This window comes from Ipomoea triloba, chromosome 3 (assembly GCF_003576645.1).
Source record: "Ipomoea triloba cultivar NCNSP0323 chromosome 3, ASM357664v1".
NCBI classification, from domain to species: domain Eukaryota; kingdom Viridiplantae; phylum Streptophyta; class Magnoliopsida; order Solanales; family Convolvulaceae; genus Ipomoea; species Ipomoea triloba.
Genome location: NC_044918.1, coordinates 17,638,802 through 17,662,683, shown reverse-complemented (window position 1 = coordinate 17,662,683; position 23,882 = coordinate 17,638,802). Strand labels below are relative to the sequence as shown.

General features: G+C 36.7%; 4 protein-coding genes and 1 non-coding gene across 9 annotated transcripts; 2 read left to right on the top strand and 3 right to left on the bottom strand.

The window, feature by feature from the left end:
* Nucleotides 1-600: 600 nt before the first annotated feature.
* On the bottom strand, nucleotides 601-5,632 carry LOC116011774. Of its 4 annotated transcripts, none has more exons than XM_031251176.1 (5): nucleotides 4,740-5,632; nucleotides 4,068-4,144; nucleotides 2,139-3,914; nucleotides 1,822-1,975; nucleotides 601-1,337 (listed from the first exon to the last, which is right to left on the bottom strand). In XM_031251176.1, the coding sequence occupies exons 3-5, from the start codon at nucleotides 3,909-3,911 to the stop codon at nucleotides 697-699; spliced, it is 2,568 nt and encodes an 855-aa protein (XP_031107036.1). In that variant the 5' UTR covers nucleotides 3,912-3,914; nucleotides 4,068-4,144; nucleotides 4,740-5,632; the 3' UTR covers nucleotides 601-696. The 4 variants fall into 4 exon arrangements, with proteins under 4 accessions (XP_031107036.1, XP_031107037.1, XP_031107038.1 ...); XM_031251177.1 differs by having other exon boundaries at nucleotides 5,174-5,632; XM_031251178.1 differs by having other exon boundaries at nucleotides 4,072-4,144; nucleotides 5,174-5,632.
* Nucleotides 5,633-8,128: 2,496 nt separating this feature from the next.
* On the bottom strand, nucleotides 8,129-13,770 carry LOC116012779 (26S proteasome non-ATPase regulatory subunit 1 homolog A-like). Its single transcript, XM_031252439.1, has 13 exons — nucleotides 13,493-13,770; nucleotides 12,913-12,976; nucleotides 12,528-12,633; nucleotides 12,278-12,389; nucleotides 12,033-12,201; nucleotides 11,167-11,660; nucleotides 10,943-11,078; nucleotides 10,607-10,855; nucleotides 10,306-10,526; nucleotides 9,953-10,211; nucleotides 9,553-9,785; nucleotides 8,962-9,466; nucleotides 8,129-8,670 (listed from the first exon to the last, which is right to left on the bottom strand). The coding sequence occupies exons 1-13, from the start codon at nucleotides 13,639-13,641 to the stop codon at nucleotides 8,356-8,358; spliced, it is 3,012 nt and encodes a 1,003-aa protein (XP_031108299.1). The 5' UTR covers nucleotides 13,642-13,770; the 3' UTR covers nucleotides 8,129-8,355.
* A 101-nt stretch (nucleotides 13,771-13,871) lies between these two features.
* TRNAF-GAA lies at nucleotides 13,872-13,944 on the top strand. Its single transcript has one exon. It is a non-coding gene; the product is annotated as a tRNA-Phe (tRNA).
* Nucleotides 13,945-15,119: 1,175 nt separating this feature from the next.
* Nucleotides 15,120-17,746, top strand: LOC116013311 (rho guanine nucleotide exchange factor 8-like). 2 transcript variants are annotated; one of them, XM_031252989.1, is made up of 6 exons: nucleotides 15,120-15,606; nucleotides 15,772-15,926; nucleotides 16,205-16,279; nucleotides 16,363-16,629; nucleotides 16,712-17,026; nucleotides 17,124-17,746. In XM_031252989.1, exons 1-6 carry the CDS (start codon nucleotides 15,195-15,197, stop codon nucleotides 17,523-17,525), a joined length of 1,626 nt encoding a protein of 541 aa, XP_031108849.1. In that variant the 5' UTR covers nucleotides 15,120-15,194; the 3' UTR covers nucleotides 17,526-17,746. The 2 variants fall into 2 exon arrangements, with proteins under 2 accessions (XP_031108849.1, XP_031108848.1); XM_031252988.1 differs by having other exon boundaries at nucleotides 15,120-15,654.
* Nucleotides 17,747-18,200: 454 nt separating this feature from the next.
* LOC116013312 (aspartate aminotransferase, cytoplasmic-like) lies at nucleotides 18,201-22,850 on the bottom strand. The gene is made up of 12 exons (XM_031252990.1): nucleotides 22,651-22,850; nucleotides 22,251-22,322; nucleotides 22,058-22,119; nucleotides 21,881-21,964; nucleotides 21,373-21,472; nucleotides 21,168-21,288; nucleotides 19,931-20,094; nucleotides 19,691-19,828; nucleotides 19,407-19,528; nucleotides 19,225-19,319; nucleotides 18,856-18,976; nucleotides 18,201-18,451 (listed from the first exon to the last, which is right to left on the bottom strand). The coding sequence occupies exons 1-12, from the start codon at nucleotides 22,714-22,716 to the stop codon at nucleotides 18,367-18,369; spliced, it is 1,230 nt and encodes a 409-aa protein (XP_031108850.1). The 5' UTR covers nucleotides 22,717-22,850; the 3' UTR covers nucleotides 18,201-18,366.
* Between the last annotated feature and the right edge of the window lie 1,032 nt (nucleotides 22,851-23,882).

Sequence of the window (23,882 nt, the reverse complement as noted above, 5' to 3'; positions counted from 1 at the left end):
GAATACAATCAACGAGGAAAAGAGGAGGGGCATCGAACCACTCCCCGCAACCTGACAAAGAAACGGCTTCCCGAGGACTTTTTTATTTTATTTTTTATAAAATCAATAATCATAATGTTTAAATTTCTAATCGTTACTACTTTAAGTTTTTGCACCATCTTTTAACGAAAATATTTGAAATATACGGAGTATTTGATAAAAAAGATTGTCTATTCTATATATTTTGATCAATTAATTATCAAATTAACGAGTCTTCTAAATTAACAATAAATGCTTACTACAATTTATCTACTTATTTGTCTTCTAATGTTGTAAATTAACAATAGAGTGTGTAGTTAACAAGGAGTCTTATTTGTCTTCTAATGTTGTATTAACTTGATATATGAGTTATGAGTATATGACCATACGAAATATTTAAAGAGTCTTCAACATACATTTATGTAGTTTGCAACTAAAGTTGTTCGCGTTTGACTTGAACAATGAACTAACTCATAAAGAAGTACAGACATCATGTGAACTTATAATATGAACTCAATTTTGCTTCTAAATTAACGGAATAACGGTTGGACCTTTGGGTTTAACTTATAGAGGATAGGGATGGAAAAATTAAATTCAAGAAAATAAATTAAGAATGAGATAGATATATACAGATTAGAAGTTGAGCTCCTAGATTCCAATACCAGAATACTGTAACATTTACACAGCAAAATCTGCTATTGTATCCTCAATGATACCACACAACAGGTGCTTCTCTATGTCACCTATTACCTTCTCCACTTCATCTGAACTGAATCCTTTACTCCAACCCAAATCCCATGTTCCACTCACCACTCCCTTGCACCACTCATATTTCTTGGTTAAGGAACAAAGCGTATCGACGCCAAGGGCTCCAGCAGGATCTTTGTACCTCCCCAAACTTTCAATCGCCTCGCAGATTTCAGAAACCAGCACGTCAAGGGAGATGCCAACTCTAGACCTTCTAACCGGTTTACTCGATAATGGATCGAAAGACACTGTGCATTGCGCCTTCTTGTTGTTCAATAGTTCACAGGCACAATCGAGCAACAGTTTTGTCTCTGCCATTCCGTTCTCGTGTTTGAAGGATGCTGCTGCAGGCTGCCATGCATCAGTACCGAAAAGCTCTTCTGCTTGGCTCAGGAATGATGCACTGCTTAGCAGTAGACTTCTCGTGGCAGAACTAGCTCCAGAGCTCGTTTTCTCATTCGGTACTGGACTCGTGCAGGATTTCTCATGTCCCGTAGATTCAATATTGATGTCACACGCGACAGTTAGCACGTTGGAGTCACAAGGAAGAGTTTCATCACTGATTTGATCATCTGAAATCAAAGAGATATTACATTTGGTAAGTGCAACTTTCCTCAACTGTCTTCCATAAAAACTTTTAGATGTATAATGACTAGAATGTGCAAGATATGATTTCAAATAGTGAAAATTATTACAAACTTCTCTAAGTTGATTTGGAACATGTTACAGGTTAATATTATACACTATAATCAACTAATGTTTCACTTTCTGATACTATTACACTAACCATAAATGAAAGAACATAAAAATTTATTGATTAACATAATGTATTTTATACTTAAAACAGAAAAGGAGCATTTGTGAGATACCACAGACAAGATAGTGTGGATATCTCAAGCTGCTCCATTACAATTTACATGAAACGATCAAATATATGTTCTGATTGAACTACATATATGTTTTTGGATTTTTGAAGATAAATTAACTGCAGATAAACAGTGGTTACTTTTAAGTTTTTAATAGTTGAAGCAAAAATGACAGGAGTAACTTCCTTACCAGTGATGTGGTTCTCATAAACAACAGAAGCTTCGGGAGCATAAAGTTTCTCTGATGCTTCAACTTTGGTTTCTGTTTTGTAAGTCTCTTTCTTGGATATAAGGTCTAGCTGCACATCCTTGTCTCCCTTATTTTCAACCTGCTTTGTCACCCGCTGTTATTTTGGGCAAACACCAAAAAGGATAAAATGTTATTAAGTAAAATTCTCAACACCAGTTTCAAATTGCACAAATGACTATGAAAATTTGAGAAAAATAAAAAGTTTGATATAAAACTCGAGGATTTAGAAGCCACAATAGCATAGAGGAATTCCTTACTGGCTTGTCTGTTTTCATATTCTTCTTATTTCTGGAGTTATGCGATGCAGCAGCAGTGGCACGCTTTGAAGCAAGATCTGAAGTGCTATTTTTTTGCTGTTTTTCCGATATATGTGGCACTGTATCTGATTTTCTGAGTTTAGCAGAGGAGTTCTTGTCTATGTCACAAGATTTAGCTGCATTCCTAACTTTGGAATAATTTTTCATTCCTTCTGTTTTCCTCAAATTAGGAGTCACCTTCTGAATCTTGTCAAGCTTTTTATCGATAGCTTCTTTCTTCTGTTGCCTAGGCTTCCCAGGATCAGAAGCCTTAGCCTTAATAGAAGACAGTTTTGCATGAACCTTGGTCCCATTTTCATTTGGATATTTGGGTGTTTCTCTATGTTCCTTAGCTCCTTTTTCCTGAATGGAATTTGCTATTTGACCATTTTTTGCTGCCCAGCTTCTAGAGAAGGTAGCATTGACAGCTCCCTTCTGCCAATCAGTTGTTTTGGGTAAAAAGTCTTCTCTTCTGCTTCTCCTAACCTTTTCTTCAGTGACAGAAGCACATTCAAAGCAGGGAGATGTACTTTCATAAAACCTTTCTCCATGAAGTTCAGGAGCATAAAAAGGCCTCATAATCACGATTGGCGGGGAACCATCATCAAACCTCTCTCCCAAATCTGAAACGGTGTGCTGGTGAGTTTCATGCTTTGAACCATCCATAAGCTTGCTTTTCAATAGCCCTTTGAGTTGCATAGTTTCAATGATCTCTTCCAGAGTTTTGCGTTTGGGATCGGGCTTCTGGACAACAGAGGGAGGTTTCTTTGCCTTTGGCAGATCAATTTCGAATATAGGCCGCCTTTGGTTAAAAAGCCTGTCCTTCTCTAAGTGTTTCTGTGAAGGTGATTGGAGAGGCTTTGAAGAAATTTCTTCAAGACCCATAAGCTTGGCAATCAAGTTTGGACCTTTAGGCTTCTCCTCTCTGGATTGAAAGATGGAAGATTGGCTTGAGCTAGTAGAAGGAGGATCAGGAGTGAAAGCCAATTTTGTTCTGTCAAAACAAGGCTTTTCAAATGAAGATTGGCTTGAGCTAGTGGAGGGGAGATCTGGAGACAATTCCAGTTCTCTGCATTCAAAAGAAACTCTCTTGACAGGACACCTTGGTGGCAACAAATTCTGTCTAGCAAAGCTCTCCCTTATCACCTCCCTCAGCTCCTCGTAGCAATCCCCCGACGCCACCCCATCAACAGAAAATCTCGGTTTCTCATCAAACTCCATCTGATGATATCTGTGACCTCCAATTCTTTCAGATTTCGCCCTACTAACGCCCGTTCCATCAAACTCATTAGACCTTTTCTTCAGCTTTGCCACTTGCTGTGATGCTTCCTGCAATTTCCCCAGCATCACTAGAGACTCCTGCAAATCAAGAGCTCCTTTCAACAAGTCCTTTGCAATATCTTTCGACTGCCTCTCAAAGCTAACCCCTCGTGACAACGAGTCAATCACTCGGTTTAGCTTCTCAGCTCCTTTAGACACCTCCGCGAGCTGCACAGACGACACACAACTTAACTCTTCTGCACACCGCCCTTTCCACGCCATTTCTTTCCTTTCTCCCTTCTTCGACGAAGACACACTCAAATTGTCGTGTGCTCTTTGTTTTACAACACGATCGTCCATCTTTGAGGGCTCAGTCTTGTTTTTTCTAATCGGCTTACACTCAACAACACCTCTCGGATCATCACACGTGACAAATGATCTGTACACAGCTGACTTCAGACTGTCTTGAGGCATATTCTAAAAGCACAAATTTTTTTTGCAGAAACAGTCAAAACAATGATTCCAACATTCAGCTCAAGAGTAAATAAATAAAATCAAGAATGATTCCAACATTCAGCTCAAGAGTAAATAAAATCAAGAATGATTCTAGCATTGCCAAATGTTCTTTACCTACATAAATTAGTATATCTCAAATAGGCTGTCGAATGTATTGATCCAGACAGACAAGCAACAGCTCCTCTGCAGCTCTAAATCACAGCAAACATATGAAAGAAAACATAAAGAATTAAATGCCGGCTAAAAAGAACAACAATCTAATATCCAATTAGAAAAAACAACCTTTATCAACCCAGAAACTATAAAGAATTAAAAACAATATATAAACCCAAAATCAACATCAACCTTTCACTCTCCTATTGAAACATTCAGAAACTATGGACTGATCTACATTCTTAATTCTCACAAATATTCATAGGAATCCTCAAAAGCAATTTAGGAAAAAATAGAGAGTCAGATATAATGGTAAAACCCAAAGCCAATGGATCTACATAAGAAGCTTCAAAAACCAATCTTTTTTTTTTGAAAAAAAAAAAAAAAAACCAATCTTTATTACAGTGGTAATAACTATATTTTTGCTCCTCTGCTAAAAAAGTTCAGAGTTTTCAATTTACCCAGTTCTGCTCCCTTTATCATCCTTGGACCCAAAAAGAAAAAGAAAAGGAACCAAACCAGAATCCTTAAAACCACAACATCAAACCAGAAATCTCAAAATTCCTAAACAAACAAATAAAGGAACTGATCAAGACTCATTGTAGCAGCATTAGTGTTGCATTCAAGTCTCACCTGCATTAGTACTGTTCTTAGGCTGAGAAAGACAGAAACCTCAGATCCACCCAAAAACATAGAAAATAAGAATATCTCACTACCTATGATTCTTGACTCTTTTTTTTTTTTTTTTGGTTCTCTAATCTCTACCCACCACCACAATATCTCAGTAATTTAAAGAACCAAAAACCCACGGCTCATCTTTCATTAAACATTGTTTTTTTTTTTAGTATAATTAATAGAAACAGTTATAAAAGAAATGAGAGAACTAATGAGGAAACGTGGGTGGTTGATAAACAAGTGGTGTGCTTTGTCTTTATGTGAGATTGCAGTGCTGTAAAGCAAAAAAAAAAATGAGAGCTTTGAAGAGGAAAGCTCGGATCACAGGCGCAGAAACAACACACAGAACACACTCACTGTGTGTGTGAAAATACAAAGAGAAAGAAAACTACCAGCGGGACAGATATGCCCGTGAAAGTATTAAAGATTGGAGCTTTTTGAACTGTGCTGTCTTGGGGTCTGGGGAGGAGAGGAGCATGAAGAACTGGAGATTCTTTTGCCAGGAAGAAAAGTTTAAAAATTGAGTCCCAATGCGGCAATGTATAGAGGGAAGAGTACGTGTTTTTGTGTTCTCGAAATGAGTGGCCTATTATTGTGTGTATCATCATGACAAGGAAACATCGTATAATCAATTGATTAACGTATGATTAGGATTGAGGTTTACTCTGTTCTTAAGTAGTACAGGTCGGTCTAAACCCAGATTATTTAAAAGAGCATTCATTACTGTGATTGTGATCCCACAAGCGGCGGCCCTAAGCTAGGATGGCAAAATATTTGGTAATCTTGACGTACCAATAAGAGACAATGTACATGACAGCTGAGTTACATTGGTGCCCGAGCATAATTCAACTGGTACCCAAAGTTTAGTACCTGAAGTTAAGTTTTGCTTTGTAGTATGGTGCAAGATTAAAACAATTATTATACCGACTTATATTGTATGACGGACCACTAGAGTAATTTTTAATATATTGAAACTTCATTTTTAATGTATTACAGTATTTGTTTATTTTTTGAAGGTTTATTTTAAATGTACTGTAGATTTAAGTTTAGTATGTTACTTAAAAATGAATATATAGTGAGCGCAACCCCACTCAAGTGGGCAAATTGTTCATTTGGTAACAACAATATTACAAATTTGAGTCACAGTAGGAGCGACCTATTGATCTTTATTGTTTGAATCGGTCAACTATGAATAACTTAGGTTGATTTACCTCATTGTGGTTCTTTGCCGGTTAGAATCACAATATGAGATTTATCTCATGCATATCATCAATTAGTGGTTGTAAGTTTCCCCATAACTTAAAAAAATGTATAATACATTAAAAATGAACATTTATTAGTGGTCCATCTTGCAATGTATTATTACTTCAATTAACTTCAATATATGATGTTTTCAAAAAAAAAATCTTTAATATATGATTAAACCAAGCACATGGAGTGCTAAATTCTAAGAGCATCCCCAATAGGTATAAATTCTGAGAAGTTTTTGCACGTGTGACTAGAAAAGAGAGGACGGGAGGAAAGGGAAAAAGAAAAAAAGAAAAAAAAAATATGAAAAAGGAAATTTGAAAAAAAAAAAAAGAAAAAGAAAAGAAAATTAAATTTTTAGATTAAGGAACGTGGAGTGCGCGCGCCCGGCTAGGCGCTAGTTTTGCTCATCACGCGACAGCAACTTTGCTTTTTTTAAAAAAAAAAAAATAAAAAAAAATTGGTGGGCATCACGAGACAAGCAAAAACCAGGTCCTTAAGTTATGAAAATCACCAAAAATTTCTTCCCCATTTATTGAAAAACCATTTTCAAGTAGTTAGACAAGCACAAACCACTTAAAATACACTATTGTGGATACCCTAAGATTTTTGGATAAAAAATCCAACGGTCAACACTATTAAAATTAGGTCAAAAATAATAATTTTCACGAAAACAATGTTGAACAATGGTTGACTGAGGTTGTAAAATTGGCGCGCAATGATTAATTAAATCTAATTCAAAGTGTGATACATAAAATGAAAGTGAGGAAATGAATGAAGGCATCTACCCCACTATAAAGAAGCAATTATTGTAAGCTTGCAAATTAAAGCCAATTCAAGTCAAAAAGAAAGGAAAGAATAAAGAATACTACACATACACCACCACCCCTAGCTTCTTCATTTAAAATTTATATTCAACACAACTCTATAATGAAGATACAGATATAATGGGACTATTATATTGATTAACTATTGACCCACCAATGTATGTTTTCATATGTTTCTTCATCTTCCTCTTCAATCTCGTATTCTCGTCGTTATAAAATAAAATAATTGAGAAAGATTCAATACAGAATAACATTATATGAACAAATTATTTTAAAGGTTTGTTTGGAAACTTGAAAAATGACTTTGAAAGTTATTAGATTGTTGTGAAGGTTAGATTACTGGGAATGTTAGATTGCTGAGAATGTTAAATTCGTGTGTTTGGTTAAAATTGAAGTATGTAATATATAAACATGTTTGGTTTAATACCATTAACATATTTTCATATATTTCAATAAATTTTAAAATTAAAATACATTTTAAAATCTTGAATTTGAGAAACAAAATAATTATAAGCTAACATGATGTAATATAAAATAAAATATATAATTACAAAAATAAAGAAATATAATAATTTAATAAGCTAACATAAAATATATATTTTATAATAATTAGAATTAAAATGGCAAAATTTGTAGATATCCATGGTAACCTTAGATAACTTAAAAATTGTGAGGGAATCAAATTCCTATGTGGAGGGTGTGTTGCATTCCTTAGGGAATGTTATATTTCCTTGGAAAAGTAAGATAAAACCAAACATGATAATGTAAGCTTTGAAATGTCACATTCTCTTTGAGATGGAATCAGTCACATGTCAAAGGTTGAGATGGAATCAGTCACATGTCAAAGGTTATGATCCACGTATTACTTGGAGCTCATCAAAAACATATTGATGGAATCAGTCACATGTCAAAGGTTATGATCCACGTGTTACTTGGAGCTCATCAAAAACATATTATATATGTGCAATTCAACTATCAGTATTAAGGTAAGATATATCCTAAATAAAATCATGTTTGACCATCACTTTCATCTTCTATAAAGAGCTAGGCTAGGGAAAAAGTAAATGCCATCTTTTATATGCAAAATAGCACTCCCGCCATCTTAAATTATAAGCCTTTTCCATTAAAAATATTAATTACTAAACAATATATACTGTATGTAGAGTGTGGAATGGAAGGACAGGATGGGGTGGGGGCCGGGCTTTGCCTAAAGCCTAAAATGGAATTAACTGTAATTTTAATATAGTAATATCCAAAGTTAAAACCCAACAATACAAAAGATGAATAATTTTCCAATACTTTTATGGTTTTGTTTTTTCATTGGTTCAACAATGGATTTCAAAACAGAATAGTCTCTATATGATAAAACCATTAACTTGACTACCTGATACAGGAACATGGATAATTACAAACCAAAAAACTCTAGTCACTGCATGAAAAAGTTTCATAAAAACAAATTCCCAATTATTTCCATGTTTCATCGCTCGCTCGCTCACAGATCATGATGCGTATTCAAAGGCCGGTGGCGGCTGAGGTTCGTCGTCAACATTCATGGCGGCAGGAGCGGCGGCAGATCCGCCAGCAGCATTTGATGCTGTGGAGGGCGCATCAGTAAGCGACAGGACTTCGGGTTCTTCAGGCCTAAGATCCCTTAGTAATACAAACCCTGAAGGAGAAGATAACTTAATGGGAACATATCTGCTATCCTCCAAGAATTTAATGCATTTCTCCTGTGCTGGAACCACCCTCGCAGGATTTGTTAAAATTTCGAAAGATGCCTCGGGTTCTGTCTTTTTCTCTGCAGGAGCATCCACCTGCCAATATATATATAAGTACGCATTTGGTACGCATTTGGTGAGAGAACATATCTAAGATTGCGCTAGGATCACTCAACTGGGCTATAGTACACATGGGCCAAACCACACTAAAAGATTGAATCCAACTAATTAGCTAGTCTAACCCATGACATTATAAACCGTATGTTCCCTCTTATTTTATCAAATAGTGAACAAACAAAATATCGTAAGACAATTTTAAGAGAAGCATTAACAGCATGTTTGGTTCATGGAATAGGTCGGGAATGGAATACTATTCTTGGAATATACCTGCATAGATTCTTCATCCTTATCAGTGGACTTCCCCTTCACGGAACCCGAAGGTTCGGCTCCAGAAGTCTTCTCGGTATTTGCTTTCTCTGCTTCTTTCTTGCTAGCCCTGGCCTTTGCTTTTGCAGAGGTTGATAAGACTGCGGTGGGGAGTTTTACTGTGGATGTTGTGGTGGCTACGGTAGTCGGTTTGGGATACTCAAATAGTGAGGGCTTGGCATGAGACATGAACTCAAACGTTGGGACCTTGAGGTCGTAATTTAGACCGATAAAAGCAGTGGGTGAGAATGACAAGCTGACGAAATATATAAGCGGGTACCAGTACCAAAACTGGCTGAAAACAGCGAGTCCAACAATTGCAGTGATCTTATCATGTTTCGTCTTTGAAAGTAATTTTATCGTTACATTTCTCCCCCCAGCATCGAGTATTCCAGAGGCCAAAATTGCACCCATTTTGCTCATCGTATCTTCATGCTTATCCAGAATAATTTTCTCCAGTTGCCGCCTAAACATAAGGAAGATTATAAACCGAAGACAGAAAAGAATACCACTTTGAACGGGAAAGGAGAAGAAGATGTCAAGATAGAGTACCTGAATGTACCAACTCGTGAATCACTTGCTTCACTGGTCTGAACCATTACCATAGCCATTGCTATCAGAGCACCCTGACGAACAAAATCAACAACGTCGGAGGTCAAAGGCTCTAGTAGCGAGATGGCTTCACTAAGGCCAGTACCAGCACAAGAAATGCCTACTGCCAATGCAGCACCGTATCGCACATGAGGATTGTAAGATTCAGATAGCAGAGAAACAATACGAGGCACCTGCAAATCCAAGGTAATTAAAGAACAATTTAAGGAAAACAAGAAACCCTCATGTAGAAAAATTAGCCTTGCAAACTACTGGATCAAATATAAAAACATACGAGTGACAAGATCAATCCAAATTTGTCCCAATCAAAATTTGAGTACCTAAAGAAAAAAGCACCAACCTGTTCTGGTTCAGAATAAAGAACAAATCCGAGAGCCAAAACAGCAGTTCGCCTGACATCATCACTAACATCTGATACAGCAAAATGTAGCAACTGGCGGATAGCCTTATTATTTGCTGTTCCTCTGTATGCCAAAGCCAAAGCATACATGCCACCATAGCGCAATATTGGGTCTTGATCCCGAGTCATTTGCTCAATCAATGTATCAGCTTCTTCCTCTCTTCCATAAACAGTGAGGGCTATCCCCAATGCTAGGCCACTATAGACATCCAATAGCAGAGCAGACAAATGGTAAATAAAACAACGGTTATAGGACCATAGTCCCAAAAGAATTGCATTTCAGATGTCAATACCTGATAATCTTCTCATGCTGAGTCTCATGAGCATAAGCAAGCATCTCGCCTGCCTTCTCACTTGCAGTTCCAACCATCAGTAACCCCATGCCTATTCCAGCAGCTTCACCAGCAACAGCACTGTCAGTGTAAAGCACAGTCTTTATGTCATCGTAGATGTCTTCATCTGCAGTGCCCAAAGCAGCCAACCCAAGACCTAAACAAGCACCATGCTGAATAACCTGCATCAAGAGAACTCACATATAAAACACATTGCTGGAGATTTTTTCAGGCAAACAAGCATCATTTCCAGATAGATCACCTCAACATTTGTGCTCCGCAAGCTATCCCGAAGAAACTGCTTGATCCCCTCCCCATGATTGGCATGGATTAACCCTAGAGCATATAAAGCACCACCTTCCGAATATGGACTGCCACCTCCACCAGCTCCACTCTGTGGCAAGTAAGGGGCCATCAAGGATCTACCCTGCTGCAAGTGACCACTGTGAATAACACCTAGTCCAGCTGTCGCACTAAATTTGGCCCAATTGGTTGCCCTGCTGAGCCAGTCCTGGGAAAAGTATATATTTGTGTAAAATCAATAGATGATCATATATGCACAACACTATTAGGTAAAAGTAGTTAAATTATTTATTACCAGATTTTCCCTAAGGAATGTATCAACAGTTGTTCCAGCATGCATAATAGCATTAGCATATATTGTTGCACTGTGGCAAACACTGTTTCTCATCTCAACAGACTGCTTAATTGTCTTGAGAATTAGGAGATCCGATCTATATGTGAACATCAAGAATAAGAATACTAATTATTTGACAAGTCAAACAACAAAATTTAGCACATGGAAATTGAGAAGTGCCTTACTTATTATGTCTATACAAGAACTGCAAGGTCAACTGTATTGCAGTTTCTCCAGATAAAATGCCTTTTATTTTTGCCAACCTCTCTGCATAAGTTGCTTCCTTTGGATCCACAATTGGTACATCCCTGCTTGACGCTTGGGAATCTTCTGCCATCTGAACATCCTCATGGACATCCGTGTTTCCAGTTTCTGCAGTGCCTGGCTCAGTGGGACCCGCTTGCACAGGTTCTGAAGGTTGCACAGGTTCTGAAGGTTGTAGCATGGGACTAGAAAGTCGGTCTCTCACACTAAGTAGAAAAACTTGATTTTCACTCTCTAAAAGCTCAAAAGCTATTTGAAATGCCATCAGAGCATCATTCCTATCATCTGAGCGCAGAAGTTTCTCCAGTATGGCTGCAGCATCATTTGGTTTATCTAGGAACATAAGCCACTGACAAATGCTCAAATAATTGGGTGACGCTGACTTCTGGTACACATCAACAAGGAGACGGAGCACCTAACATGAACAAGAGTCATACAACAGTGAGTCTATCAACCACTCAACACATGTCATGATTAGCATAGATAATCCTCAGTACATTGAAGCAATTGTGAATTTATTCTATATATTTCTATATAAAATAGACTAAATACAACAAGGATGTGTGCAAGGCTGCAAGCACATATAGGCTAGGAAGACATGAGATTGCAAGTTAAAAAGTTAAACCATTGAAATGTAAGCAGCAAGTGGTACATGGGAAAACTAGAAGGAAAGATAGTTATGTTCACTAATATAAAATTAACATAATATGAGTAAATTTCCCCTCTAGCTCAACTATCAAAGAAATACATAAAGAAGGGAGATTATAGAAGTATTACGTAACTATACCTCACGTCTAAATTCCCTACGGTTGACAAAGTTGTGGGACACATTACTGCAATACATCAAAGCTGCATCAAGATTATCACTCCTCACAATTGCTTCTGCAACTTTATCTAACCTTCGGCACTCTATTGCCATTCCAATGGCTTGTTGATATTTTCCATCCACTATGCACCTGAAAAGATAAGGAGCATGTTAAAGACAAGTCAGTGAAAACTACAGAAAAACAATCAGAATAGAGCTCTACATACTTATCAAGCATTCTCTCCACAATGGCCTCCATCCTAGGATCCACATCAGCTGCCTCATCATTTGACTCGGCAGCCTTAGTCTTTCGACTAGCATATTCATCTAATGCTTTAGCTGCAAAGGGGAAGGGAGGAAAACAACCCAAATAAATTAAACTGAAAAGCAAAACCTAAATTGTTATTTTTTTAATTTAACATGACATAGTAGATTTATATCTTTGCCGAGAAGAATAGGAATTTAAGTGAATCTTACCAAGAAGAGTATGGACATAGTCAGACTCCTCAGAAACATCAAACAGAGGGCCGGCTCCAAGGGCATAAGATAATGAATCATTAAGATCTCCCAAATAATAGAACACCTGGAGACAAATTAAAATGTTTGAGATGATTAGTGAAAATGCATATCATGAGATGATGCAAAATTACTTCTGAGTTTATTCACTACTTTAGGAATTTGGCATAAACAAAAAAAAAAATTGTTGTAAAAAAAATGGAGTAATAATAATACTCTTTGTTGTGATAAAAGGTTCTTTTGCCATAGGAGCAGTTGATTTAACTTTTTTTTTTGTAAGTCAGTTCATATATTATAGTAAAATAACAATAAATACAAAACAAGGAAGCCATAGCAAATTTCAGACCTTAGAAACAAGTAAGGCAGCAAGTTGTCTTTGATCAAATTCCTCATCCTCATACAAACTTTCTCTGCAGAACAATATGTCAAAAAGATATTCATCATTCCAAAGTGAAAGCACACATCAACATATACTTCAAATATAAAAGTTAAAAGTCCAGAAATAATTTGCAGGTTTAGCAGAAAATTGATAAAGAGCCATTCTTTTATAAATTACAAGCACATGACCTCAAGGCTAATGCCACAATTGCCCAGTATAGACATTAAATCAACAAATCTAAGCAATCTTTGTTGATAAACCATGACATAGTACTCGATTTTGAACCAAATTTTATAGTTTTGGCACTCCCTATTCACAATAATAAGATACAATAAAACAAAATTCCCAGAATTCCATCCCATAGCACTGGATATGGGCATTCTCAAGCAAAAAAAATCATATTTTTCAGAACCTAAACCATAATGTGGGGTAAAATTTCAAAATTCCAATTGTTATATACATATATTCCCCAAACTTGCAAAAGTAATCCCTCCCAAACCCTAGGATTGTTGCAAATAATTAATAAAGATAGAGGTAGAGGGATTACATTACGGGGACGGATGTAGAGATCTCTGGCCAAAAATAATCGACGAAGGCGTTGAGATTGGTGAGAGCGTGGAGTTTGAGGGCGGGGTGAGTCTCGTTCAACATGGCCAATAGCCCTCCGGCGGAGGACACCATCACCGTGGACGCCATTGACCGGAAAACTCAGAGATAGAAGATATGCAAGGATCCGAAGAAAAGCAGAGAAAAGTTTAATCGGAGAATCGGAGTAGTAATTTTGTCCAGTTTCCTGCTCCCTACTCCAAGTATATTACTCCTATTTTTCTCCACCTTCTTACTTTCCTACAGTCTCCATGGCGGCGACGTCAGCTACAATGTAGTATTAGGGTTAAAAACAAATTTATGAAATCCTTGTACAAGTTGCGGGGATAGCTCAGTTGGGAGAGCGTCAGACTGAAGATCTGAAGGTCACGTGTTCGATCCACGTTCACCGCATTTGTGTTTTGTTCACTTTCTGAATCATACATGCCTAAGTCTTCAGATCATTATCCGGTGGCGCGGAGATTCGAACCCTAAATAAGACTTTTTCTTTTTAACCCACCTTCATTTGTACCTTTACACATGTCAAGTATTTATAATTTTTTTCATTTATTCTTTCTTAAAAAATAATATAATAATATTCTTCTTTGAAAGTAACACATACCATTTTTCAATTATAATGGTTATGTACCAACAATAAATAAGGTATGGTAGGGGTCTATGGATATTTTGGTGTCATCCAAAGTTGAATGGTTTTAGTTGAAAAACTACCATTAAATGCCATTTATCATTGTATTTGTTTTTAATCCTTTTAATGCTAGTAATTAATGAACTCCACTTCAGATTAATATTTGAAAACTTGTCAAATTGTCAATGATAAATTTTAAGCAGGACTTGATGATATAAGTTTACTTAAATTAATTAAAATATACTTTTTATAATATTTTAATAAATTAACATGCCATAAATTTTAGATTGCCCATGATTTGGCTAGAGCAGCTGGCTCTCAAAACATCCCCCAGATTTTATTACTCCTTTCTTACTCTAAGTTTTCAATAATAGCCTATTTTGCTGTCCAAAAAAAAAAGATGCCATTTAATTTTTAATATTAATGTAAGAACCTTTAGTCATAAATTTGAATCTTAATAAGAACAATTATAGTAAAAGCACGTGGTAGTCCATTCCTTTTATTGTTGCAGGTCCTCCATCATTTGAGTGCAACGTTTAATTAGTAATTACTGTAACAAAAATATTTATTGATTGAATCAATTGTATTGGAGATATTTATTGTAATACATTATATGCAGAGAAATTAAACCTCAAACTTTTGGGTGGGAAGTAGATATTTGGTCTTGTAAAGTTAAGGCAATTATTAAAAATGGATGACTAAAATTAAAGAGGGCATTATTTGTGCATCTTAAAGACAGTTGACCATTGTATGCTTTCCCGGGCTTTTTGCAGCAGTAAAAACTTCAACCATTCATCTCCTTTCATGCACCCACCCCATCTTCAATCCAACAATCACAAACACACAAGAACAGATAACCTAAAAAGAAATTTTGATCTCCAACAGAAAGAACTTTTCCACCCATTATCCCAATTCTGGACAAGGGCTTTTCCCCCATTTCTTGATTCCCCTCCTGCATCACAACAAGAAGAAGAAAATTAAAACAAGAAACTAGTTACTGCAAATCTTGATTGGTTTCATGCCCCGATGCCCGTGTGTGCAAGGCGTTTGTCGCAGAGGTAAGAGGATCAGAAGGGACAAGATGGTAACGGAGGAGCGTGTGATTCAGAAGTCATGGTCTTTCAACTTTAGGAAGATGTTTGAGCTCCCAGGGAAGAAATCTCAGAGCTTGAATGGCTTTGACAATGGGAGCTGCAGGGAAGGCGAGGGGGGAAGATCGGGGAGTCCAGTAGAGAATCAAAGCTCAAGCAGCATTTTAAAAGCCTGGGAGAAAGTCCCTATTTCGCGGTTGGGCAAGTCGGGTAACCAGAAAGAGAAAGATAAAGAGAAAGAGAGGGAGAAAGAGAAAGAGAGAGATAGAGAGATGCAGATGATGAGGGAAAAGTTTGCTAAGCTGCTTCTAGGAGAGGACATGTCTGGAGGAGGCAAAGGTGTTTCATCTGCTCTGGCTTTATCAAATTCCATCACAAATCTTGCTGGTAAACATTTGTTTTATGAAAAAAAACATCATTATAATCATAGGCAGGATTGTGGATCATGGAACTTTTCTGTCTTTCTGTAGATTCTTGATTTATTTCCTCTGTGGTTTTGTATAGCTTCTGTTTTTGGAGAACAATCCAAGTTGGAGCCTATGTCTGCAGAGAGAAAAGCAAGGTGGAGGAAGGAGATAGGTTGGCTTTTAAGTGTGACAGATTACATTGTTGAATTGGTTCCTTCTCAACAAAAAGGAAAGGATGGATCGACTTTCGAGGTAAGGAATTAATTCACATTATTAATGTGGTTAGAGACAACTCTAGTCAAGTTGGTCGGACTGCTGACTTGGTAATACAAGATTCCAACTTCAACTCTCGATGAGAGTAACCTATTGACTTTCTTGGTTTGAGATGCTACAACCTAGACTGATCCTTTGACAGCTAGGGTTACAAGGCAGGATTTATCCAGTGCCCACACTCGGGTATTGACCGTGGGTTTCCTTCATCACCCAAAAGGAATCATAATGTGGTCTAATATCTTATCTCTAAATAACAGATAATGGTGACTCAACAAAGAAGAGATCTTCTGATGAACACACCTGCATTGAAGAAGCTTGATGCCATGCTCATTGTAAGAACCTGCAAATTCCCTGATGCAATATTGACATGTGGTGAACTGTTAGATTAGATGATATCATCCAAAAATTTGGGCAGGACTGCTTAGATAATTTCTCAGAGCAGAATGAATTCTGGTATGTCTCGAAAGACGCGGATGAATCAGAGAGAGGCGTCCAGAAGAGCGAGAAATGGTGGCTCCCCACGGTTAAGGTTCCACCGGGTGGCTTGTCTGATTCAGCAAGGAAATGCCTGCAGTACCAGAAAGAATGTGTAACCCAAGTCCTAAAAGCATCCATGGCCATAAATGCTCAAATTTTATCAGAGATGGAAATCCCAGAATGCTACCTTGAAGCACTCCCAAAGGTGAGAAAGCTAAGAACATTGCTGCATTCTTGAAAACCCGAGTAAATTGTTTTACTTATTTTTTGTTACCTGAATTCTGCAGAATGGCAGAGCGAGTCTTGGCGATGCACTCTACAAGAGCATAACTGTTGAGTTTTTCGACCCTGATCAATTCCTGTCAATAGTCGACCTGTCAACAGAACACAGTGTTCTTGATCTAAAGAACAGAATAGAGGCATCTATAGTGATATGGAAAAGGAAGATGAACCAGAAGGATGGGAAGTCATCTTGGGGTGTAAGTTTGGAGAAGAGAGAGCAGTTTGAAGAAAGAGCAGAAACAATCTTGATCCTACTCAAACACCGCTTCCCGGGGCTCCCTCAATCTTCCCTCGACATCAGCAAAATCCAATTTAACAGAGTACGAACACGAAAACACTCCTTCATTTCCCATAAACACATGCAATTATTACTCAACAAACTATAACTAACCTCACCTTGTTTTCCTGACACTTCAGGACGTAGGACACTCGATTCTGGAGTGCTACTCGAGGGTACTCGAGAGCCTGGCCAACACTGTCATGTCTCGCATTGAAGACGTCCTTTATGCTGATTCTCTCGCGCAGGAGCCATCCCTGGCAGCAGTTAAACGGAAACCACCATCACCTCCACCCGCAAATGGGACAGCCACCCCTTTGGAAGAGACAGAAAACACAGAAACGCCAAACTCAATGACGTTATCTGATTTCATGGGCTGGAATTTTGAGCCAGGACCGGGAGAGCCAGGAGTGGGAGAGACGGGAATTCACTCCACAGATAATTTAGATGTTAGCAACAAGTCACCTAGTGTCAGCCCAAAGAAGTTTTCTTACCTAGAAAAGATAGAAGCCGGCCAAAGGAGTCCCACTGCACGCCATTAACAGCAAGCGTTAAAGAAAAATCAGAAGAAAAGCGAGGCACAGAGACAGAAATAAGTACAGATACACAGGAAAAGGCTATAGCAGTAGACAGCTTAACTTACCAGCCATTTCAAGGAGTTGAATGGTTTTGTAGCTTTTGTATGCTCCTTTCCATTGCTGATAGAGAAATTCAAGATGTTTGTAAATGTTCTTGACTAATTTAACATGGTATTTGATAGCTTTGGAGATTAACATTACTAGGCATTTCTCTTGCCTTTGCTCAACCAAATTATAAAATAATATGTGACAAAAATGTCTCTGATGTTTATTTTTGGTAAAAACACAAGTAAAAAGTACTTGTCTTTATAATGTTCCAAGTACTATATATACAAAAGCAACATCAATAAAAATAGTCCGATTGTTGACTTGATAACCACAAAGGTTACAAATTTAACTCCCAACAAGAACAGTCTATTATGACCTTCTTGATTTAAACCAGTCAATTATGAACAACCTAGATTAACTTACCTCCTTGTGGTCCTTTGCCGGTTAGAGTCACAAGGCGAGAATTAACAATTTACTAGTGCATACCCTCATATAGTGGCGGTATGTTTCCCTTATCACTCAAAAAAAAAAAAGTACTGTATATATCAATGACACCATATTAAGGGTAATGAGCTAACAGGATTGATAACATTAATAAGAAAAATTCCCTGTAAAGGGAAATGATTTCATTCAAAATGATGTCCATGTGTCCATGGTGGAATTTTATTTGAATCCATTTCAAGCAGTATCAAAATACAAAGAAAGTCAAGCTCAAAACTGAAAATTCCTTGACAAAAGGCTTCTGTAAACTATAGATTTAGGCTAATTTGGTGACAGCTGCATGTATTGCGTCAGCAAGATGAGGAACTTTCTGAGAACTAAGCCCTGCCATGCTAATTCTCCTGCAAAATGATGAGAAAGAAAATTGATATTAAATTTTTTGTACACAAATTTTGACAGCAAAGGAAAATATATACTTGGTGGGAAAGAAGAAAAAAGGGCCTGATTATATACAAAAATAAAGTGATACACATTTAATTTCTCATATTCAAGGTGATTTTAATAAAGTTAATATAGACAATTGTTGATTTGATCTTTTTTGGGTGAACTGGATAAACCCCAGTCTTGTGATCCTAGTGGAAAAAGACCACAAGGAGATAAACCAGTCTAAGTTATCAGCTCAAAACAAGAAGGCCAATAGGACGTGGCCTACTGGAAGTCGAACTTATAACCTTATGGTTTCTAAGTTAAGAGCCTAACCAACCCATCAACCAACTATACGGGTTGATGGTTATACTGCGCTTACCCATCAGCTGTCATGTAGATGTGATACTCTCGGGTCATAAAGGAAACTTGCTCAGCATTCAATCCCGTGTAAGTAAACATTCCAATTTGTTTGATAATATGACTCCAGTCACCTGGTGTGCCTGCAAAAACGAGTAATATTATCTATCAGTGCATAGATCGACAACTTGGACCATAAATGAAGTGACCTAACTATACTAGTCCATGCAAAACTACGTTATTGTTGGCTAGACGTGCATTGGTAGAAGCATGCATGGAAATAAGATATCATGCATCAAAGGGATCCAGCCACACGTTCTAATTGTGTAATGGTGAGATGCAAATGCATTACGTGAAAGTAAAAAATTTTGAATGGGTGACCACTAGGTACCTTTAGCTTGTATAGCATCAAAAAGTTGTTTTCGCATGCTGATGATTCGATCAGCCATTGCTTTCAGTTCAATAGTCCATTCCTCAAACATTTGTCTGAAAGCAAGAATTAAATATGCTTCGGGCCTTCTGTGAAAAGGATATATTAAAATAATGGGAAATCACAGAAAATTTCGAAAGGACCTGTCCTTGAGTATGGTAGCAACGATGGATGCACCATGAATGGGCGGACTTGAGTACATAGGCCTGATGACTAGCTTCAATTGGCTTTCAACCCTCCCGGCTACTTCTGTATTTCTGCAAACCTGTAAATAAAATGTAATATGCTGATCGGCATTGCTTTCACTTATGAATCCTCTTTTCCATATTGACGTCCCCTCCACAAAAACCCCCACTAAGGTTGTGATATCAGCAAACAGTTGAAGTCAGTTCCAGAGGAACAACTTCGAACAGAACCATATACTTACAATGCTAAGGGCACCGACACGTTCCCCATATAGTCCCATATTTTTTGCATAACTCTGAGCCATAAGCAATTCCCCACCATCTGCAACGAAAAGGCGAACAGATTTTGCATCTGCATCAAGACTGCCACTAGCAAAACCCTACAATGTCAAAGGAGCATTCTTAGACATTTTATACCAACTGAACATTCCCAACATAATCCACATCACTTATATCTCCCCCAACCCATCACCCGAACTTACCTGATAAGCACTGTCAAAGAAAGGTAACAACCCTTTGGATCGTATCAGCTGCCTGATTTTCTCCCACTGCTCAAGAGTTGGGTCTACACCTGTTGGGTTATGAGCACATGCATGGAGAAGGACTATTGCTCCAGTTGGGGCAGCACTAAGATCATCTAACATTCCTGTTTACATGTCAAAAGAGCATAGAATTTAGAAATTTCAATTCTTCTATGATCATATCTTACTAAACCACTCCTTGCCAAAAAAATGGAATGTCCTTAGCAGTATTTTGCTAAGGCTGAATGCGACAAAGACTGGCAACCTGAATGTTTAGTAGAATGATATAAATGATTTGGGATGCAATTGTAATTAGAGCTGAGCAATTAATGAGTAACAAATGAACAACATCAATTTCTTCATTAAATTATGGCATTCATTTCAATTAGATCCCAATCCCAATTTAATAACACATGAACAAGAGCAACTTTGATATTTAGTAAACAGGTTTTACTTTATTAATTCTTTTCCTTTTCCCCTTTCTCCTCTTTCTCCTCTCTCTCCCTTCCCTAGTCCACCACTTACATACTTGCTACCCCCATTCATCCCAGCCACCATTCTATTGTCTTCTTATTACTGAACACTAATGAAAGTTTTATAGACTTGTTTTTAGGAGTTGTATACAAACTTCAAATCTAGTTTATAGAAAAAACAAAAATTTTAAGATAAGACACCAATGTACTATTGTTCTCATAAGGTTTAATCCATAAGTCGGTACAACATAAGAAAAATAAATTGAAAAGTGAAAGAAAAAGAATGTGGAGTATATTTATGAAATACTGAACTTGTACCCATTTTTCAAAAAATAAAAATAAAAAATGGTGGGGAATGTCATTTGGATCTAATAGAAGCCAATCTATACATTTATGGTTAAATTGAAACTATTAGAACATTTAGGAAATTCTGAAATATAGCTTAAACTTCTAGGACCAAAAATGAGGTTTACTCTGCAATTAACTTATGCAGTTGTACAAATGTCATACGGAAAAGTAAGCAATCATAAGACAGTGGGCTCATTAATTAGTTACATCATTGAGATTATAGATTAAATAGTCCACTTTCTACATGTACAGAAAAGACAGATTATGAATTGTACAACACTATTTCTTATTTAAGTCAATAACCCCTAATCACAAACCATGATCAAAAGCAATAATGATAAGTTTAACCAAACAAACAGGTGAAAAAAAATAAATACCCTGGAAATTCAAGCCCCGCGTTTCTGGGTCATAGTAGCGGTAGGTCTTCACTGACAATCCAGCTAATGTGAAAACCTTTGGATGATTTCCCCATGTTGGCAGAGGAATGTATATAGTATGCTGGAAATAAAGTAACCAAGTTAGTAGAACATTTCAACTATTACTAAATTTAGACAAATAGAAGAAACCAAAAAATATATATACCTCATGATAGTGCCTAGCCAGGAACTCCCCACCAACCCTCAATGAACCAGTTCCAGACAAGCATTGGACAGTAGTCACCCTGCCCTCTTGAATGGCAGGGCTGTGTACAGCAAAGCAGATTAATGAATAAATTTAAAAGGAAGAAAACAGACAAATAGCATTGGAAGATGGCTCAATATGCCACCCCCACAAAATGTCTCTAATCAGTTTTCACAATTATTGAACTGTAAGTGCCATCTGATGAATATATAGACCTATCATGATTCATACTTGTATCATACTATCAATTTTGTTCTCGGGAAATTGATAGATGACTTGGAAACATTCAGCACAGAATCTAGGTTCACCATATTCATTACTAGTAATTGTACATGTGACAGGTCCAATTTTAGACTTAAGATGCAAAGGCAAAATGTATTCCATTTATATTACTCTGTATTTTTACAAACAAATGACACATGCTCTTTGATTGAACAATCTTTAGATACAAGCAAACAAAACTGCATACCTATCAGCACCAAATATTAGCTTTGCACTCAGTTTGTTAAACTCGGCCAGTCCAGTGATGGGCAGATACTCTTTCACACGAGCCCTGTACCCTTACCAGTTAGCTACCAACCTTAACACAGTCCATTATTATTTCAGATAACAGCCAAACAGGAGATAACATAAATTAGAAACTCACTTATTGCTTACAAGGATTTCCTCAGCCCGCCTCACCACATTAAGAACAAGGGGCTTCCCTTCCTGATTTATCAAAGCAAGTTTTACAACAAGTACCATCCAAATTTTAATTCACTACCATGACTGCTTTCTCCATCTAACCTTATAAGTCAAACTTCTATAAGAGGATATAAGACAAATTAGTAAAGACGAACCTCAGTTCGATAAGCGCCAACGCCCAAATTCAGCTTTACTGGGTTAGGATCATTGTTGTAAGCAACAGTGACCTATTTTGTCAAACAAGAATCACAACAAAAAAACATCAGAAACAAAAAACCACAAATCAACCAACTTTAATAATAATTTTTTTTTTTTTTAAAAAAAGAAAAGAAAAAGCAAAGCATCTCAGATTATCAACACAAAATCAATTGCATCAAAAGACATCTAAACAGTCTAAAGCATCGCTCCCATCAAATCATTTTTGCTGATCAAAGAAATGATCTTTTAATTTTTAAACAATCATCCATCCATGGATCATAAAGAAAAGAAAAACATTTTATCTGCATCGGATCACAGATATATAAAGATAAAATCTTTATGCATAAACATTCATACCCCAAGGATTGGATCTTCATGGGCACGAACAACATGTGCAAAGGCGGAATCAGAGGGAGCTGACATTTTCACAAGTAAATTTTTCAAGTATCTTTATGATCAGAATAGTTGAGATGAATCGGTATATATAGAGGTAGAAGAAAGTATGTATAGGAGTAGGCGTATATACGTATAGCCCAGTGAGAATATTGTGAGTAGAATGGAGGAGGATGCGTGAAAACTGAAAAAGTATAATTTAGCTCCTGAAAGAACAGTGGGCGGTTCAGTAAATCAGGGGGGCGTTCTTTATTTTTTTTTTTAATTTTTAATTCTTTTCTTTTTACTCAATACTGCCTTGGTTTCTTCCAACGGTATCAGTGTACGGACGACATTTTATTATAATGTCTTTTGTCAAAAAAAAAAAAAAAAAAAAAAAAAGAAAAAGGAAAAAGAGTATTTTTATTACATGCGGAGTACTATTTTTTGTTTTGATTTTTTTTTTCAAGGGTAACATAATATTATCAAAATATCTATCACTTCTCTATTTTTGAAAACTAGTATTAGTATATTACAGTAAAAGATAATAATATAATTTTTCTGTGTATATTATTATTAGCAAAATTTAACAACATCTTATGCTTTGCAAGTATGATACAACATCACCGAGGTGTATTTAGAAACCTATAAAATGACTTCTGAAAATATTTTTTAAACAACGACTCATTTTCAAAAATTATTTTTATTTCCAGTGTTATGTTGCATTCCAAGAAATTGTATTGGCATGCTTGATTCTTTTTCCCAAAAAAATGAACAGTATTGTGTAATTAAGCATTTTAACTATTTTATTTAGAATATAACAACAACAACAATGACAACAACAACAACAACAATAATAATAATAATATCAATGGTGGTAGTGGTTGTGGTGTGGTGACGATGGTGGTAGTGTTAGGATTTTGCTATTATTGCTCTATCTTGTAGAGTTTATTTTAAAATTTATAGTATTATATATTTTGAATTACAAATAAACTATAAGCTTTATATTTGGTAAAATATGAGAGTTTAAAATAATAGCTTATTGTTTAAAAAAAAAAAAAAAGCTTATTAATGACTTTTTTCCTCTTTTTCTTTATTAATTTACAAAAATGACATGTGGACTGGCAGGGTGCGGGGGGGGGGGGGGGGGGGGGTTGAGAGACCATTGGGGGGGATGGAAAGGGGGATTTACGTAAAATATAGGAGCTTACACAGAG